Below are 18717 nucleotides of genomic sequence, written 5' to 3'. Positions count from 1 at the left end.
TAAGATAGCAAAACCCTTGTGATATATTTATTAAAAAAATTTTAAAAAATTTACTTGTAATAATTTTAAACAACATCTTCAGGACGAGGAATTCTTTCATATTCCATAGATAAATTTGTTGTGCTTCATGAAATAATCTCATCTATTTATTTTTAAAAAATTCAATAAATTAAAAAATAATAAATAATAAAAATTATAATACAAAATAATTTAACTATAGAATAGATAAGAATTTTCCTTGAATGACACTAATTTTTAATCTCTTGACACAACAAATCCATGATTATTACAATCAAAAGATTCTGCTAGTAGATTTATTATTTTTGATCAACATTTTTAATTATTAATTTATTTTTTTTAATTTAATAATTTAATAATATATTTTTAGCCCATATTTTTAACATAAAAAACAATAAATTCTGCCTCCTCTAACATCCCTTTTTGATAATCATTGAGAGTAAGATTCTGATGTGTATAGATTATAGAAAATTATCATATCACTTAATTCGATGACCCTTGGGAGTAGTTTTGTTTCAATTTCGAGATTTAATTCAATGAGAATGATAGGAAGTGGCAGATAGAGCATAAATGTGCAAACACCACTATCATCAGTTCATCAAACAGCACAAGCCACAGTCGAGAGTAAGAGAACCTTTTCAGTGTTTACACGGCTTCAAACCGCCACTTGTTTTATTCTCTATCTCTCGACGCCACCGCCACAATCAGCATGCCACCCCAACAACCCCTCCTGGAGCCAGAAGAGGACACGGCCTACGACTCCTCCGAGAAGGTGGTGGTGGCGGTGGGAGTGGAGGATGAGTACGGCGATGACGTGGAGGCGCCGCCCTTCTCGTGGAAGAAACTGTGGCTGTTCACTGGGCCGGGGTTCTTGATGAGCATAGCGTTTCTTGACCCAGGGAACTTGGAGGGGGATCTTCAGTCGGGTGCGATTGCAGGATACTCGCTGCTCTGGCTGCTCATGTGGGCCACCCTAATGGGCCTTCTGATTCAGCTGCTTTCGGCCAGGCTCGGGGTGGCCACAGGGCGGCACCTGGCTGAGCTGTGCAGGGAGGAGTACCCGCCATGGGCCAGGATTGTGTTGTGGCTCATGACTGAGTTGGCTCTTATTGGCTCCGACATACAAGAGGTTATTGGCAGCGCTATTGCTATCCGGATTCTCAGTAACGGATTTGTTCCTCTATGGGCTGGTGTCGTCATTACTGCTCTTGATTGGTAATTACTATTATTAATTATGGATAAATTTTCTGTCTTATGCTTGATTTATTAAATTAAATATAGTGATTTTGGATTATTATTTTGTATTACGGTTATATAAATCGTGGGTCCGGGAAAATGGTTAGTTAATTCAACAAGGTCTCTTTGTTGCTTTGTTTACAGTTTTATTTTTCTATTTCTCGAGAACTATGGTGTGAGGAAATTGGAGGCATTTTTTGCTGTTCTGATTGGCATAATGGCGCTCTCATTTGCATGGATGTTCGGTGAAGCAAAACCCAATGGGGTTGATGTTCTTCTTGGTACTGAGTTCATCTCATTGATATGGACGTGTGTAACCGAATTGCTTTATCTCTGATCCAACCAGTTCTATCTTTGCAGGTGTTTTGGTTCCTAAACTTAGCTCCAGAACTATAAAGCAAGCTGTTGGAGTTGTTGGTTGCATCATTATGCCTCACAACGTGTTCTTGCATTCCGCTCTCGTTCAGTCAAGGCAGATTGATCAAACCAAGAAAGGCCGCGTTCAAGAAGCTCTTAATTACTACTCCATAGAGTCCACCTTGGCCCTTGCAGTCTCTTTCATCATCAATATTTTCGTCACGACTGTGTTTGCCAAGGGCTTTTACGGTACCGAAATAGCCGATAGTATTGGCCTTGTAAATGCAGGGACTTATCTTCAGGAGAAGTATGGGGGTGGATTATTCCCAATCCTATATATATGGGGCATTGGTTTGTTAGCAGCAGGGCAAAGTAGCACTATAACTGGTACATATGCTGGGCAATTCATCATGGGAGGTTTTCTCAATTTAAGGCTGAAGAAATGGGTGAGGGCGTTAATTACCCGATGCTGCGCAATCATCCCAACCATGATAGTCGCTCTTATCTTTGATACCTCGGAGGAATCTTTAGATATCCTGAATGAATGGCTAAATGTTCTTCAGTCAGTTCAAATCCCATTTGCTCTTATTCCCTTGCTTTGCTTGGTGTCCAAGGAACAGATAATGGGCACTTTCAGAATTGGTCCTGTCCTCAAGGTATATTAATTATTAAAAGTTCTACAGCATTTTGGTTACCTATCAGCATTCAGCTACACATTACTGGTCCATACATTTCATAAATGACTTTGAAATGCCAAATTAATTCATTTTTATATGACTTTGAAATTCCCTGTCTGTACATGCCTATAGTAGTCACAACTTAAATTGACCCTAGTAACAGTTATGAGTGGTATACATATATGTGTATATGCTAAATATCCTCTGTTATGCAGTCTATTGTAAGAACCCTAGCTTCTCTTGAACTTGGATTTATTTGGAGTAGCCCTTTGTTCAATATTGTTCAGCTCAGTTTGTTTGGATTGACCATTAGGCAGCGTTTGTTTGCAGAGACTGGGATTGAGACTAGGGGACCACGATTCAGTATTGTGTTTGATGGTTAGAAATTGGAACTAAAATTTCAGTTTCGGGACACAAAATTTCAGTTCCTTACCTCCAGAAAATGGAGACAAAGGGGATTGGAATTTTTTAAGACGAGACTGAAATTTTAATAATATTTCTTCTAAAAAATACTCTCATTTAACTTTTCAAATTCCAAATCTACCACTCAATCTCTATATTTATTTTAAATTAAACTCCGCCTATGTTACACTTGCGGTACATAGTCGGTCCCAAGCCCGGATAAATGAGGAGGGTTGTGTTAGGTCTTCGACAACCAACATAAAAACATAGTCGAATCCCCATGACATGAATCAAAGACTTAGACATAACTCAGTTTAATACATTTTACACCAAATATAATACAGAGACTAAGTCACCGTCTCCCAATCTCAGTCTCTCACTCTCCCTTTCAAACGTAGTTTACTTGCACAACACACACATATAAATCATCTTTTCTTTAGTAGGCAACAAATTAAACACAAAAACTAAAAGAATGTAACATGATCATTCCTTAACAAACGACATATTAGAAATGATTGTTTTGTGAATTGTGATGTGTACAGATTTTTTCTTGGCTGGTGGCTGCTCTGGTGATAGTGATCAATGGCTATCTTTTGCTAGACTTCTTCTCCTCTGAAGTGAATGGAGCAGTGTTTGCCGTTGTAGTGTGTGCACTAACAGCTGCTTATGTTGCATTTGTAATATACCTTATTGCGCGTGCTGTTTCCTTTTCGCCTTGGCAAAGTTTAGATCGATCAAAGGCAACTAGCACAGAGAACTGAGCATTAATCCTTGTTCCTTCAGACCATGGATGCCGCTCAAGACTTTCAATGGATACTCTATTCACACACTAGCTAGTTTTTTCGTTTAAGCAAGGGGCTCTGGTTCCTTATTTGCTATCTGTGCATCAGTTACACAAGTCTAAATAGATGTTCCTGTTGTATTATTATTAATATTATTAATGAAACTATGATGTTCAAAGAGATAATTCCTCTCTTGGAATGTGCTATTTATTTACTTCGAGATTCTGGCACAGCCCTGAAAGAAATGTTTCCAATGGGGAATACAAAGACTGCATGTTAGCAATGCGAACATTACATATATATGTGTAAAAAGAAATTCATTAAATTAGTTACTTATATTTATGTATATATAAATTTTATATTATAACATATATTCTATAGAGTGACTGAATATTAAGGGATACAATCTATTATATTTTTACATTCAAAATGCATACTTTTCCTTTGAAAACCTGTGTGTGACCATTCTAAAAGTTTCATATTCAAGTACATTTCTGTATATTTGTAAAAATGTATATTTTTCAGTCTTAAATGAAAAATATGAAACTAAGGATTTATTATATGAATCCCGTCATCCGCTAGGGAGCCAATGGAGTATTTGTACAATGTGTACAATGAGTTATTTATTTGGCCTGAGTTATTAAAAAATGAACATTAAGAGTAAAATTCTACTAATTTCTCAAACAAATTACACCTATACTATCGAGAATAACCATCCGGGTAAACATTTGATTGAATCGAACATCTCTAAACTCTCATTGTACACATTGTAGAGATACTTTATTGGCTCCCTATACTTCTTCTTATTATATATGTACTATTAATATAAATTATTTTACTTAGGCATGTATTATTATATTATATATGCAAAAATAATAGATATTTTTTCTTGTATAATGTATTTTTTTTATAACCAAGTAAATGAATATTCGTGGAAGTAGTAGGCACCATTGATATACAATGGGTTTCGGCCTGCTAGTTTGATTTATTTTTTTAAGACAAGAAATGGGCTGAATGATTTGGGCCGCAACAGATAGTCCAAGTCACTAACACATTCACAAAGCTGTCCCTCTTTGGAGATGTGTCTGAAATCAGGTAGTCTCTCACATAGCTGACATAGCTCCCATCTCTTTTCTTTCTTTCTTTCTTTCTTTCTTTCATGCATCTCCGGCAATTTCATCTCATCGCTCTGTGTCTTCCGTCTTCAATCTTTAGCGGCATCGGCACTCTTCTTCCCCATCGGTGACGGCCACCCCAGCGCCTAAGCGCAAACCAGGTGCCCACTCTAGCTGCCAATACTGCTGCCAATTTTCTCTTTCTCATTAATGTTTATTCTATTCTTGGTTTCTATTCTCTCATTTTTGTGGTGATTATCTTGTTCTCTTTATGCCCTAATTCATGTTCCGTTTAATTTTGTAACTCCTTGTTTATAATATAACGCAAAAAACACACGTTCTTGGATACTTTGAGGAATCGAGCTGTGTGCCTTATGCTTTGCATAGCCTAACCACTCTCAATATCCATACTTGCTTCCATCTGCTATGTGTTCACAAATCAAATATAAAAATTTTGTAAATTTCATCTATGCTTGATAAAATTTTCAATGTTCCGATAGGCGCAACGAAATTACGTAATGGAGATTGGATATATTGAATTACAGGGTTGTTCTGTTTATTTATAATAAATGAGAATAGTATAATTCCCCAAACCCTCGAGAGAGCTTAGACTATGAACTCTAGAAATATTCTCCATGAATTTTTATCTGGTCTGTAGTCATCTTATTTGAAGAGTAATATAATTTACCGAACTCTCTAGAAAGCCTAGACTGTAAATTCTGAAAATATTCCTCAACAGTTGTCAGCCTTGCTCTATTTTTCTTTACATGGAATGTTTAATTCTTTATGACGGGTTTTGCAAGTTGCAACATGTCCTGTTAATTTTATTTTAGGTTACAGTTAATGCTCTAAATAATGTTTAACCAAGGAGTTGCTCTTGAAATTCAGTTGAACACGCTGCATGAATATGCCTGACATGGAGCAAGCTGGGGAAGACGTGCAGTCTCTGATGGGGCAGCTTGCTCAGGCATTTATTGAATTAGAAGCACGGAAGGAGGCTTCAGAGACTAAAATCCAGTGGGATGAAATTAAGCAACATTTCCAAGAGCTTGAGGTGACAATGAATAGGAAGCTTGAAGAGATTGAAGCCAAGGAGAAGGAGTACGAACAAAAAGAATTAGAAATGAATGCATTACTTGCTGAGAGAGAGGCAGAGGTTGCTTCTAGAGAGCAGGACCTCTTGGATCGGGTTCAAGATCTTAAAGATGCCGCTGTTTCTGCCATTGTGGAAGCTCGTGCAAATCACCAGACTGCGACTTTGGAGTCTGTAGAAAATGGGGAGAGCAAAGAAAACAAGGTAAGCAGCTCTATTGGTGATGCTAATTCCCCAGAGGAAGACTTTCCTCATAAATCAGGTGAAAATACTGATGGTGTGGCTACTGAGATTAGGCCGCGTCCAGAGCTAACTCAGTTTTGTGAGCATATGGATGCAAAAGGTCTTCTGAATTATGTTCTGGAGAACGAACATAATCTCTCTGTTATTCGTGAAGATATCTGTATTGCATTAGAGCATGCTACTGAACCAGCACGTTTGGTGCTGGATTCACTAGAGGGGTTTTACCCCACCAATGAAACTACCGAACCAAAAGATAAAATGGATGATGCCCTTCAGGGCATGCGCAAATCCTGTATTATAATTATGGAAGCCATGGCCAATTTATTGGCAAAGGCTGATCCAGGTGCAGACCACCTTCTGAACCCTGAAACTAAGCAGCAAGCCAAGGCAATTGCTGATGAGTGGAGGTCCAAGTTAGCTAGCGCAGACGTTGATGCTGCCAATGGAAATTCATTGGAAGCAGAGGCTTTTCTGCAGCTTCTTTCAACTTTTAGGATTGCTTCAGAGTTTGCCGAAGAACAACTCTGCAAGCTTTTACAAGCTGCTGCTCAGTGCAGGCAGGCACCTGAGCTCTGCCGATCTATTGGGTTAACTCACAAAGTGCCAGGTTGGTTTTCTTTTGATTAACTGACCTGTGAAGTCTGCAACGAAGGGTTCTCCAGTCATATATGTAACCTTACTATAGATAACTAGTTTTCTTTAAGGATGTTAATAAATTAGAATTTATAACGAAGTGCCGGCATGTGTTTCATATATACGCTGCTGCCTTTTGGTATGAATTTACATGGTCAGAGATAATATGATTATCATATATTTTATCATTCTAACTTCTACTTTTTACGCAGCTATTGTAGACTTATTGATAAATGAGGGGACACAAATTGCTGCTGTACATTTTATTCACTCCTTCCAGCTTGAAGAAGCATTCCCGACTGTGCCTCTTCTGAAGGTATATCTCAAGAACTTGAGGAGAAACTCACAAGTCCGGGCTGGAAATGTGGGTGATATTGCAATTGCTAAGGTATGATTTGGTGCTTCATCGAAGTTCATTTCAATTGTTAATGATTTTCTTATTCTGCATGTATAACAAATTTGTAAATTGCCGTTTATCTGCAGAATGATGCCAATGCAAGAGAGTTGGCTGGACTGAAGACAGTGATCAATTGTATCAAAGAATACAATCTTGAAGCTGACTACCCACTTGATTCCCTTCTGAAAAGGGTTGGTCAACTAGAGAAGTCAAAGAATCCGGATAGAAAGAGAAGTGGAGACTTTAACAAGCGTCCTCCATCAAAGAAGCCGAGGATGAATTCAGGTTACCATCGTTCATCTGGGGGTAGCGCTGCTCCGGCCAGTGTTATGGTTAGGCAACATCCACCAGTTAGGGCAGCTGCATATGCAGGGATTCCAGATAGGTATCCTCATGCTGGTACTGCTATGTATAATTATCAAGTTCCTGGCCAAGCTATGTACGCTCAACCATCCAATGCTGCTCCTAACCGAGGTCGATATATGAGTAGTGGTTTGCAGTCGTCACACAAGCTGTACATGTGAAATGTGATATACTTCAAATCGTTGTAGGGAAAGACTAGATGTGCCATTAATACTTTAGTGAGGCCATGCTTCTAGGCATGTTTTGTTCCTGTTAACTTCATTTGGAAATTCGAAAGCATTTAGTATGTGTGGGAGGAAGTTTCGCATGAGTCACTATCTGCTGTTTGTTTTTGATGGTGCAGCTTTTATTTGGCCCAAAAATCAGCACTGCGAGTTGTGACTATTGATTGTAACGAAGCTTCCTTTTGTTAAGTGAGGGTTTCTCTCGAAGATATAGAGATATTTCTTTGCTAGTAGTTAGCACCGAACTTTCGTTATCGTCTCCATATTTGGCATATTCCTTGTGCTCTCCCCCTTTATATTATTATGGAATGATTATCAAAGCAGTTTTCTTTTTCTTTTTAATAGAAAAATGCTATTTATACAATTAGAATTTATCAAATATAACCAATGATTCGTGGAGAAAATGCGAGTATGCGACCCAATTGGAACCCTCAACCGCTGGAAATTGACATGTCGAAACTTCAAAGCTCAATCTGATCACAGACCATAAAGAGACAATACTTCAATATGCCCAAAATGAATGAACGAAAAAATATCTCAAGGATTTTTTTTCCTTAATAAAAAAAGAAGTTAAATGCTCAACAACGACTATTGAATTATTACCTAACTAATAAGGCGTTAACATTAACGACTTCATAGTGTTCCAACTTCCAAGCACTGTGAAATTAACAAGCTCCGGTTAAAGTAAGTCGATCAAGTCAAATTCAATAAACTAAAGGGTATAACTTGAAATTGAAGGAAACGGTAACCTGGCTTGCCTCCGTTCCGTTCAGTTCTCCAATTAAGGGTGCTGTGTGTTTGCAGCACCGATCAGCGCCATCGTCGCGCGGGAATTAACTGTAGTCGTTGGATTCAGTTACTAATGGCGCGAGCTTGGACTCTGTTCACTCTGATTCTATGGGTGGCAGAGTTGGTTCTTTGGGGAGATGGAAGCGATGTGTTACTGCTGCAAACTGCAGAGAAGGGCTCTCCTCCTGCCATGATTCTCCCTCTCCATCTCTCTGCTCCTAATTCTTCCAACTTCAACTTTAATCATCATCGCCAACTTCGAGGATCCCACCCTAACGCTCGCATGAGACTCCACGACGATCTCCTCCGAAACGGGTTTCCCTCACTTCCCTTTTCTGAAAATCGAGATTCTGTATTCTCAGTATTTACTAATTTGTTTATTAATTGGGAAATTTGATGGAGTAGGTACTATACCACGCGGCTATGGATCGGTACTCCGCCGCAGAGGTTTGCTCTTATTGTGGATACGGGGAGTACTGTTACTTATGTTCCTTGCTCTACTTGCCAACACTGTGGTACGCACCAGGTGATGTTCCATTCCCCTCTTATGGAGGCACTTTTGCGTCAATAATTTCATGTTTGTTAAATTTGTTTAAAAGAGCTGGCTATTGGGTTGTGGATATGACTTTTGAGTCTCGATTATCAAAATTGGTCATATAAGTTGATATAAGAAATTGATTGGCAGTTTCAGATTCAACATAAGTCTAGGTACCAAGTGTTAGCCGTAAGTTAGTTAGTTATGGTAGTTACTATTGGTTAGTTAATGACTACTAGAAATAGAAAGAATTGTGTCTAGTAATTTTGAGTAATTGCATCTTGGACAATTTAGAGGTCTATTAATTAATTACTATTCCTCCCTGTGTGTTTATTTTGTTTCTCAGTATCTTCCAAGGATTTTTTTTAAGCTGTGCTCATGCATGTGGAACTCTGATTTATCTGAAGTTGAATGGATTTGTAAACCCAATTTTATTTGACAGGACCCAAGTTTCCAGCCAGACTTGTCAAAAACCTATCATCCTGTCAAATGCACCTCGCGATGTAACTGTGATAATAAGAAGAACCAGTGCACATATGAGAGACGGTATGCTGAAATGAGTAGTAGTAGCGGGGTCCTGGGTGAGGATGTCGTATCCTTTGGAAATCAGAGTGACCTTGCCCCACAGCGTGCTGTTTTTGGCTGTGAAAACGTTGAGACTGGTGATCTGTACAGTCAGCATGCTGATGGCATCATGGGTTTGGGCCGTGGTGAATTAAGTATCATGGATCAACTGGTTGAAAAAAAAGTAGTAAGTGACTCGTTCTCACTTTGCTATGGTGGAATGGATGTTGGTGGAGGTGCAATGGTTCTTGGTGGCATGTCTTCCCCAGCAGACATGGTTTTTACACATTCAGATCGTCATCGAAGGTAGGATTCGAATATATTACGGATACGAGGTATCATGCTTTTCTTAACAAGTTCATTTGATTAATCTTACATTTACTCTAGTTTTGGGATGACAACAGTCCATATTATAATATCAATCTGAAGGAGATACATGTTGCGGGGAAAAGATTGCCTCTAAACACAAAGGTGTTCAATGGAAAACATGGAACTGTCTTGGATAGTGGCACAACTTATGCATACCTACCACAATTTGCATTTCTCGCTTTTAAACATGCCGTAAGTTCTTCCATAGATATATTTTTCTTATGTGGATCATGACTCTGATTATCTATTTTATCTGCTTGCAGATTATGAAGGAAGCCAAGTCTTTGAAGCGAATCCCTGGTCCAGATCCAAATTACAATGATATATGTTTCTCTGGTGCTGGGATGTATGTCTGTTCTCTGTATCATTATTTAGAGTAAACAGATACCCGTTGCAGCTTAAGTAACAGTTTGAGTTTACTCGTGTTTCAGTGATGTCTCTCAACTCTCTAATAAATTTCCAGCTGTTGACATGGTATTTGATAACGGTCACAAATTGTCACTGTCACCTGAAAATTACTTGTTCCGGGTTAGTCCCATATGAAGATCATTAATATCTTTAGCTTTAACAGTTTGATTGGTTTCCTAATCCCTGTTTTTCACATTTTTATGAAGCATTCAAAGGTGCGAGGTGCATATTGTCTTGGGGTTTTCCCAAATGAAAATGATCTAACTACCCTCTTAGGAGGTAACCCATTTACTGTCAGTAACTTCATTTCATTTCATGCTTTTCCTTCATTCGAAATAGATCCTCTCTATTATTTATTTATACAAGATTGCTAGCTTCTAAGGTATAGATTTGCATTGCTTTAGTGATCATTCATATATTATTTTTTATAGGTATCATTGTCCGTAACACACTTGTAATGTATGATCGTGAGCATTCAAAAATTGGTTTCTGGAAAACTAATTGTTCTGAGTTATGGCAAAGACTACACATATCAGATGCCCCACCACCTGTGCCTCCAAATGTTAAAGGAACAAACTCATCCAATTCCACTTCACTAGAGCCTTCAGTTGCTCCATCTGCAACACTGTATAATTTACATCAAGGTATTATAAGCTGATTGCTGTTTCAACATGGATAGAATATTGTACAGTTTAAAAAATAGTTATATTCTGTTAAAGTTTTAGTCTATATTCATAATGTGTATGCTTACTCATGAGTCATGACTGTTGTACTTTCATCAACTTAAATGTGCAGATGAACTCCAAATTGCTCAAATTACAATTGTAATTTCATTTAACATTAGCTACTTGGATATGAAGCCTTTCATTACTGAATTGGCCGGACTCATAGCTCATGAGCTGGATGTTAATGCTTCACAGGTTAGAAAACTGTAACTTAAATGCTGGAACATCTTGCTGCATAGTTATGGCTTTAATTTTGATTTGTAATTCCGGTGCAATAAATGAGTTTAATCATAATATTGAGACAACCTTCACTAGCTCAGATGATTGGTGTGGGTTGGGTACTTGGGTCTGGTTAGAGGACTGGAGGTCCTAGGACCTAGGTTTTAGTCTTTCAACCAACTTTCAGGTGTGTCCCGAAAACAATTTTGCATTTTCAGCTAATTTTTACCTGTTCAAGTGCGTTTTTACTTGTGATAATAATATTCTTGGTTTCCTGTCCCAGGTTCACTTAATGAATTTTACTTCTTTTGGAAATGGTTCTCTCTCTCAATGGGTCATAACCCCAAGGACATATGCTGATTACATTTCTAACACCACAGCAATTGTAAGTTGGACTTTTGAATAAGCATTTCTGCCAACATTGCCATCTGATGGTAATTTTTTATGCAGAGTATAATTGCCCAGCTTTCTGAACATGGAATACGACTTCCTGAGACATTTGGAAATTATAAGTTACTTAGTTGGAATGTTGAGCCTCCACGGAAACGGTAAGGTTCTTCTTAAAGTAAAAGTGGAATTATCTGTTCCATAGTATCATTTATTTTAGTAATGTTAGGGAGACAAAAAACAATCAGCTCAAACAGTCCAAACTTGTCTTATTTAACATTTATTTGTTTGGCTAATATTTTTTGGTTACCAAACATTTTTGTTTTTATTTATTGTAGTTGCATAATTGCCTATTTTTTACTTATTTTTAGTTCTTTTAATGCGTAGTGGAAAAATTTTGCACGTTTCTTCTTTCAAACATTACCTACGCAATTTCAGATTCATTTATTCTTCTCTTTCTGTGGGCCTGTTCCTTATTTTAGTTACCATTTTGGTGATCAGTTTGTTCTTGTGTGTCTTTGAGGTTGTTAAATAGTCTTCAATTTCCTATGGTTCTGTTGTTTAGATAGAACTTTTATCTGTTTTTGTTATTAACACATATTCCTATTGATGCAGGAGTTGGTTGCAACAATATTATTTGGTTGTGGCTCTGGCTGTTATGCTTACATTGCTTCTACTAGTAGCAGCCTTAGGAATATTCTTAATTTTGAAAAACAGAGAGGAAATTGTGCACTCGTACAAGCCAGTTGATGTGGTTGTGCCAGAGCAGGAACTTCAGCCATTATGAGCTACCTTGTGCTGCAGCTTCTGCATAATGGTCTGCCAAATCCTGATTAGTGCAACTAGCATATACCAACATTCTTTTGTTTCAAAGAAATCATGCAGTTTATGTATAACAAAATCTTATAGTATGTGTATAGGAACATATTTTGGAAATTGCATAGTCAGAAAAGAAAATTTGTGAATACTGTAATATACAAAAGGGTGTCACATTAGGTTGAAGTTTTGAACTATTTCGTCCAAGAATCATTATTGCTACTTCTGTGTATTGATCCGAGAATCTTATGTCGCATTTATTGAGGGCTTCAAGGTTTTGATTGGTGTTTTGATGAATACTCTGTTGAACATGTTTCTTGTGTTTTTCCATATTCAGACATTATCACATTAATGATGATTAATAATAGGTTGTGATAATAATAGCAACATATTTCAGTGTCAAAATGATTATATGTCAATCAACAAATATTTAAAAACCAACTACGTGTACAGCTTGTCGCGCAATTTCATTTGCCTGATTAGATCTGATAATTATTAAATTCTTAAAAAAAAAAAAAAAAAACAAAGGTGTGAGGAATCTCTCTGGTGTTTTATATGAATAAAACCACGCGCCTGACCAATGTTCGTAACATGAACGCAGATCACAAATTGCTGACTTTGCAGTACCGTTGTTCACCAGTTACTTTCATTTCATGGCAGTGGAGGTAGGTGGACTGTCATTTTTTTTAGTGATAAGTCATAACTCTCCATCTATATTAATTAATACTATTAACGTTACTCATAAAAAAAACACATGACCCAACACAAACAAGAGCAGCTTCTTTCATTCTTTGTGCTAAAAGCAAAGAGAGAGATATACACTAGTATAAAATTCAGTAAATCAAATTGCATTAAACAAATTAAAAATTAGTATTACATTAGACAAACAATTTTTCATTATGTGTGCATCAAAATTAAGTCCTAAAATATAGTGCATACGTTCTTTATTTTTTTGGTCTAAACTAATATAAAATTCAGTAAATTTTCATCAATAGCTGGAATTGAGTTAGCTTATTTACAAAACTAACAAACTTTCTTGGTATGTTAAACTATTTGAATCAGCAATCAAGTTCTCCTCCTCCTGATTTTGATAGGCTCGTGATACTGGATTCTGTGTTAGATTAGTGGATGCATCACTTTCTTCTTACACGCCTATAAATAGCATGAGCGCTTTGTGCATGAACCAATTTATCAGTTAAATTTGCCAAAATTCTTTTGTTGGAGTAAAAGCATGTGAAAAAGTCGACCCCTTAAAGAAGAATGAGAGAAGGTGATTTTGTATATATATATTATGAAGGCCTACATTCATTGAGTGCGATTTTGGCATTGAATATTTCTTACCAGCAAAGGAAACTTAACAAGGGATGGATTTGTTGTTAAAGTTAATAAATAGTATATTACAAACCTTCTTTTTCATTTGGTTAGATTCTACAACACTCTTTCGGCCAATGGCCCATGCTTTTAGCTGTAAAAGGTGTTACCCCACATGCAATAAATATGTAGCATAATAGGGTGCAGTGCAGGTTAAGGCATTACAGAAAATTTTTCATTAGTATATAGTAGACAATATAAGAATTTATCTGTGATAGTGAAAGTTGAATAGCGGATGACGCCTTTAATTCTCTTATAATTTAATTTGTTACCAAAGCACGTGAAAGTATAATGAGGACCTGCAATAACCATTATAGTGACTCCTACTAAAGACTAGAGAGCCATTGCTTCCAAACCTTTGGTGTTCTCAGCTTTTTTCCTTACTGATACTCCAAAACGTCCCTTTAATTTGTCAATATACTTGATCCGGTCATGCATCCCACAGAATAAGACATCGAAGAGTGTTACATAATATAATATACAATCATGTTACATATAAAAAAAACACCATTTATAGAAGAATATAACCTTCGACCTTAGTGGTAGTGTACCAGATAAAAACATCAATTATAGATTTTGCTTCCACTCGCTCACCCTCAATTAGAAAGAAGTGTGCCTTTAAGATAAAAAAAATTATGAACGCATAAGGTGGTAACTGGTAACTGTAAATTAGGGCTCCGTTTGGTTGATGTATTTGATGAGACATAGACACAGAGACACAGACATTAAAGATATGGACATAAAATATTTGTCTCTATGTATTGTGTTTGGCAAAAATAAGAAATAAGACACATATATTTAAAAAAGACTAAATTACCCTTCATTCAACCACAAGTTTTACCACTATTACAATACACCTATTATCCCAAACAATGCATGCCATCACCATTAAATTTTTATTTCTTCTAATAATTTTTTATTTCTTCTAATACCATCTTAAATTATCATTTAAATATTAAATATATAATTGTTCTTGAAAAAAAATAGAAAATTAAAGTTCAGAATTTATTAAAGATTAATCAAAATTTAAATAAATAAAAAAATTAAATGTACAAATTTTTTTTTGAAAAAAATAGAAAAGTAAATTTAGTTGTAGAATCTAAAAGAGAAAGAGAAAAAAAGATTTGGAAAGATAAGAAGACAAATTTTAAAAACTCAATAAGGGTAAAAGAGTAAAAAATTAGTGTCTCACAAGTTGTGTCTCAGTGTCTCACCAAATTGGAGGTACACAAATTTAGTGTCTCCGTGTCCATCCGTGTCCTCCCGTGTCCTTCGAAAATCTGTGTCTCACCAAACCAAACAGCAGACATGTGTCACCGTGTACCACTGTGTCTATGTCTTAGTGTCTGTGTCTCAGTAACCAAACGCTACCTAGTTGAACCGTTATTGCATGCCATAAATTTAAGAAGGGGAAAAAAAAAAACAGTCGCCTAATATGATAAATTAAAGTTGTCTTTACTTTTTAGGTAGCGTCTACCCGAAGAAACAAAGAAAGTGTGGAATAAAGTTAGAGGAGGCAAATAATTAAAAACAAAAGAGATGGAAATGGAAATACTAATTGAGTAATTGCTAATACCCAAGGTGTACATTATCTCAACATTTTGTTCTACTAGCTACGTTCCTAAATAAGTGCTCAATTAATTTTGGACATTAATTAAGAAAATAATTAATAATATTTTTACTTGAAGTAAATTAAGCTAATTATATAAAACTATATCTCTGTTAACAATTTTCTTTTTTCAATATTTATCCTATCTTCTCACTTACACTACTATATCTTTCACTTAATATTATTGTTAATTACTAATAAAAAAAAGTTTAATCTTATTTAATTTTTGTAAATTAACATTTAGAAGCAAATAAATTTAAAAAATATTCTATAAACACAAAATATCAATCATTAAATTAATCATTATATATATGTGTATATATTTATATATAATTTTGGTAGAAACTCAGGTGCAGTCGACTTCATGTGAAGTTGATACTTGAGAGCCGTTAGATGATTTGACTGATTTGACTAAATTTTCATCTAATGACTTTTAGATATCAACTTCACGTGAAGTCGACTTCATCTGAATTTTCACCTATAATTTTGTATAATTTTTCAACAAAATAATTAACCACCAAAATATCAAAGCTATAAACAAAAAGGATAAACCTTTTCATTAATATCAATCATATATCCATATAAAATGACTAACTAATAATTGATCTTTTGTGTTTGTAGTATGATTGAATAAATTTTAAGGCATGAATAATAAAATATTCCTTCTGTTTTAAAATAATTGTCGTGTTATTATTATTTTTTTTATACATTAAAAAAGTTAATATATCTAATCCTATTTTGTATCTAAATAATTTTTTATTGTATTAAAAAATATCAAAACGACAATTAAAATAAGAGGAATTAGGAAGGAAGAGATAAAGTAACATAATTCAACGAGGAAATCTGTATAAATTTCTGGATCTTAGTATCTTGCCGCTTCTATTATTGTCCGCAAGCATTATTTACCAAACGCCGATAGCAGTGGGTCACCCTTGAATTGGAACAAACAAAATATGCATATTTTTTTGTACTATTTTTACTTGACATAAAATTTAGTACTCCACGCGCTCAGACATTATATTTTTGCTGATTTCTTTACAACTGATTTATCTTTCAATCCGTAATTCTATATCAAGATGTTTATAGTTACTTTTGGAATTGGTTTTTCTATTCGTGGCTATAATTAAGTGTGATCGTGTTCTACTTCCCCATGGACGAATCTAGATCTTTTTTATTTGTTTACGGGTGATCAATCAACCTGGATCTGGAGACATCCGAGAGTGCAAATGAACCAGAAGACAGAAATCCAGAAAGCGAGAGCCCTAGTGTGTTTCTATCAGAAAATGATGGTTTAAAAAAATAATTAAATTTCAATTTTTTAAATACATTTTTAAATTCAGAAGTTATAATAATAATAATAATAATTTCATAAGACTATGATGCCTAAATTACAACGTTAAATATTTATTCTAATTTTAGTGAATGAAATTAGCCAGATTCGCTTTGTCGGTGCTCACAGTTTAGCCTCCTTAGTCTTTACTCATTCCAAACCCCATCCCCACTAAAAACTTTGGAAACGACCAAAGTAGAACTAGAATACGCATTGGTGTGTGGGGGGTGTATACCACAAGGGTCAAATCCCAAGAAAAATTTGCAAAATTGAGTAATGAATGAGCAATGACATAGCTAGTAATGCTAATAAACATCGTGAATAATAGAATAATCAGAGTTTAAAGGAAACAATAGTAGTAAAATAAATTAAATGTCGCCCATAAAAGGGCCTCAAAAAGAAAATAAATGATACAAGAATGTCGTAACAACAAATATAATGCACACTCTCTCTTTAGAAGATCAAAACAAGGGAAGCCCAGCCCAAAGCTAAGCATCCCAACACCTTCTTCAAGCATCTGATGGATTCAGCTCCACTCTGCAATTCATATCAAGAAACCAAAATTTCAGATCCCAATGTTAATCACAGACACACACATTAAATAATCATCGAGCCCTAAACATGACATTCTCATATCACCGTTTTATTGTTTAACTAAATTACTTTCATACCCTAAACAAATAAAATATATTTTTGAAAACAAAAAAAAAAAAGAAAAGAAACAGTAGCCAAAGTAAGACAAGGTTTGAGTTCAGTGAAAACCTTAAACTGACTTTGAAACTTTGAAGTCAACTAAAGTCTAAAACTAAAACAAATGAGTATATATCTGATTTCACTCCTCAGATCTGAAACTAACTATAGATCTGAAAAAGATGGACATGCAAAGATTAGAGAATGTACCTCGTCATTGGCAGAAGTAGAAGGACCAGGGGACGAAGCATCAGGAGCTCCCATCGGCGGTGCTGGAGGGCCAAGCAAATCCGGTGAGGGTGCAGGTGCACCGTGCTTCTTACCCTTCTTAGTCTTCTTCTTTGACTTCGTGGGAGCAGGAGCAACAGAAGGAACCTCAGCGCTTGGTGCTACCACAGGTGCTGGTGGAGAACTTACAGGAGGAGTGCTTGTCGGTGCGGGTGTAGGTGGAGACTTCGCCGGCGGCGAGCTGACGGGAGGAACCGGAGCTGGTGGAGAACTCACTGGTGCCGGTGGAGTGCTCACTGGAGCAGCCGCAGGTGGTGTCGATGCTGGAGCCTTGGCCACCGGAGCTGGAGTAACTGACTTTGACGGAGTTGCAGCTGGAGTTGACACCGGTGTTGCGGCGGCCTTCGGAGACGAAGCTGGTGGAGATGACTTGGGAGAAGCAACCGGCGCCGGTGATTTTGGCTTTGAAGAAGGAGCTTGTGCTTGAGCTGGAGATGCTGCTGGAGTAGTAGCAGCAGGAGTTGCCGGGGTTGTAGTCGGGGCTGCCGCCGGGGCTTGACCTCCGACGCCGGCGACGACAATGCAGATCAATGCGAGGGAGAGAACACCTTTGCGATCCATTTTCCTTTTTTTCTTTTTTGCAGACAGAGAAAGAGTGAGAGTGTGTTAGAGATGAAGGCCTTGGGGTTTGTAGCGGGTGCATTATATAGGCCCTTTTCTATCAGATTTTGACGTTGGAGATGCATCATTGTCAGAACAGAATGGACGGCAGTGATTAATCTAGATCGTGTGTGCGAAGTGGGTCCCGTGGATATGATGGGCCAGAAATAGCCGTTGGATCGACGTGTCCGGAATAGGGTGCAGAAGGTTCGTCTTTTGGGGCCCACTTGATGCGGAAACAAACAGATATTAGCGCGGCGTGGCGCTTCTCCCAGTCTGGACTGGGCCCGTTAGGCCCATTAGGCGCATGTGATTTTGGTTAGGGCAATGTTCTGGCTTTATGAATTATGATGCATTTCATTTTCTTGCAAGGTATGAACAAAATGAGGCTGCCATGATTTTATTATTTATCTAAGTTTCTGTTTCACTGGTTTCAATTTAAATTACAAATTTACAATGCGTAGGGAAAGATCATAA

At 36.6% G+C, this 18717-nt stretch overlaps 4 protein-coding genes across 6 annotated transcripts; 3 read left to right on the top strand and 1 right to left on the bottom strand.

Annotated features, from left to right (window-relative positions):
• The first annotated feature begins 471 nt into the window (after nucleotides 1-471).
• Nucleotides 472-3650, top strand: LOC130982317 (metal transporter Nramp3.2-like). The gene is made up of 4 exons (XM_057906282.1): nucleotides 472-1233; nucleotides 1399-1535; nucleotides 1615-2267; nucleotides 3233-3650. Exons 1-4 carry the CDS (start codon nucleotides 728-730, stop codon nucleotides 3449-3451), a joined length of 1515 nt encoding a protein of 504 aa, XP_057762265.1. The 5' UTR covers nucleotides 472-727; the 3' UTR covers nucleotides 3452-3650.
• A 916-nt stretch (nucleotides 3651-4566) lies between these two features.
• Nucleotides 4567-7861, top strand: LOC130979006 (FRIGIDA-like protein 3). Its single transcript, XM_057902345.1, has 4 exons — nucleotides 4567-4748; nucleotides 5476-6530; nucleotides 6769-6944; nucleotides 7040-7861. Exons 2-4 carry the CDS (start codon nucleotides 5489-5491, stop codon nucleotides 7475-7477), a joined length of 1656 nt encoding a protein of 551 aa, XP_057758328.1. The 5' UTR covers nucleotides 4567-4748; nucleotides 5476-5488; the 3' UTR covers nucleotides 7478-7861.
• Nucleotides 7862-8124: 263 nt separating this feature from the next.
• On the top strand, nucleotides 8125-12649 carry LOC130979005 (aspartic proteinase 36-like). Of its 3 annotated transcripts, none has more exons than XR_009086511.1 (12): nucleotides 8125-8644; nucleotides 8735-8855; nucleotides 9307-9734; nucleotides 9833-9989; nucleotides 10061-10143; nucleotides 10229-10325; nucleotides 10412-10484; nucleotides 10637-10849; nucleotides 11001-11125; nucleotides 11251-11534; nucleotides 11600-11697; nucleotides 12152-12200. XR_009086511.1 is itself a non-coding variant. In XM_057902343.1 (12 exons), exons 1-12 carry the CDS (start codon nucleotides 8403-8405, stop codon nucleotides 12321-12323), a joined length of 1911 nt encoding a protein of 636 aa, XP_057758326.1. In that variant the 5' UTR covers nucleotides 8129-8402; the 3' UTR covers nucleotides 12324-12649. The 3 variants fall into 3 exon arrangements, 1 of the variants encoding a protein (XP_057758326.1); XR_009086512.1 differs by lacking the exon at nucleotides 12152-12200 and having other exon boundaries at nucleotides 11251-11336; nucleotides 11433-11534; XM_057902343.1 differs by having other exon boundaries at nucleotides 8129-8644; nucleotides 11433-11534; nucleotides 12152-12649.
• A 4313-nt stretch (nucleotides 12650-16962) lies between these two features.
• Nucleotides 16963-18267, bottom strand: LOC130979023 (lysine-rich arabinogalactan protein 18). Its single transcript, XM_057902366.1, has 2 exons — nucleotides 17563-18267; nucleotides 16963-17199 (listed from the first exon to the last, which is right to left on the bottom strand). The coding sequence occupies exons 1-2, from the start codon at nucleotides 18199-18201 to the stop codon at nucleotides 17116-17118; spliced, it is 723 nt and encodes a 240-aa protein (XP_057758349.1). The 5' UTR covers nucleotides 18202-18267; the 3' UTR covers nucleotides 16963-17115.
• Nucleotides 18268-18717: the final 450 nt, after the last annotated feature.

This window comes from Arachis stenosperma, chromosome 5 (assembly GCF_014773155.1).
Source record: "Arachis stenosperma cultivar V10309 chromosome 5, arast.V10309.gnm1.PFL2, whole genome shotgun sequence".
NCBI lineage: Eukaryota > Viridiplantae > Streptophyta > Magnoliopsida > Fabales > Fabaceae > Arachis > Arachis stenosperma.
The sequence above is the reverse complement of the archived record's forward strand: the minus strand, read 5'-3'. Positions and strand labels throughout refer to the sequence as shown.

Coding starts and splice junctions, on each gene's coding strand:
- LOC130982317 (XM_057906282.1), top strand. CDS start 728: ATGCCACCCCAACAACCCCTCCTGGAGCCAGAAGAGGACACGGCCTAC. Junction 1,536..1,614: donor TGGGGTTGATGTTCTTCTTG/GTACTGAGTTCA, acceptor CTATCTTTGCAG/GTGTTTTGGTTCCTAAACTT. Junction 2,268..3,232: donor GAATTGGTCCTGTCCTCAAG/GTATATTAATTA, acceptor TGATGTGTACAG/ATTTTTTCTTGGCTGGTGGC.
- LOC130979006 (XM_057902345.1), top strand. CDS start 5,489: ATGAATATGCCTGACATGGAGCAAGCTGGGGAAGACGTGCAGTCTCTG. Junction 6,531..6,768: donor GTTAACTCACAAAGTGCCAG/GTTGGTTTTCTT, acceptor CTTTTTACGCAG/CTATTGTAGACTTATTGATA. Junction 6,945..7,039: donor GTGATATTGCAATTGCTAAG/GTATGATTTGGT, acceptor GTTTATCTGCAG/AATGATGCCAATGCAAGAGA.
- LOC130979005 (XM_057902343.1), top strand. CDS start 8,403: ATGGCGCGAGCTTGGACTCTGTTCACTCTGATTCTATGGGTGGCAGAG. Junction 10,326..10,411: donor CTGAAAATTACTTGTTCCGG/GTTAGTCCCATA, acceptor ATTTTTATGAAG/CATTCAAAGGTGCGAGGTGC. Junction 11,698..12,151: donor GTTGAGCCTCCACGGAAACG/GTAAGGTTCTTC, acceptor CTATTGATGCAG/GAGTTGGTTGCAACAATATT.
- LOC130979023 (XM_057902366.1), bottom strand. CDS start 18,201: ATGGATCGCAAAGGTGTTCTCTCCCTCGCATTGATCTGCATTGTCGTC. Junction 17,200..17,562: donor CTACTTCTGCCAATGACGAG/GTACATTCTCTA, acceptor TATGAATTGCAG/AGTGGAGCTGAATCCATCAG.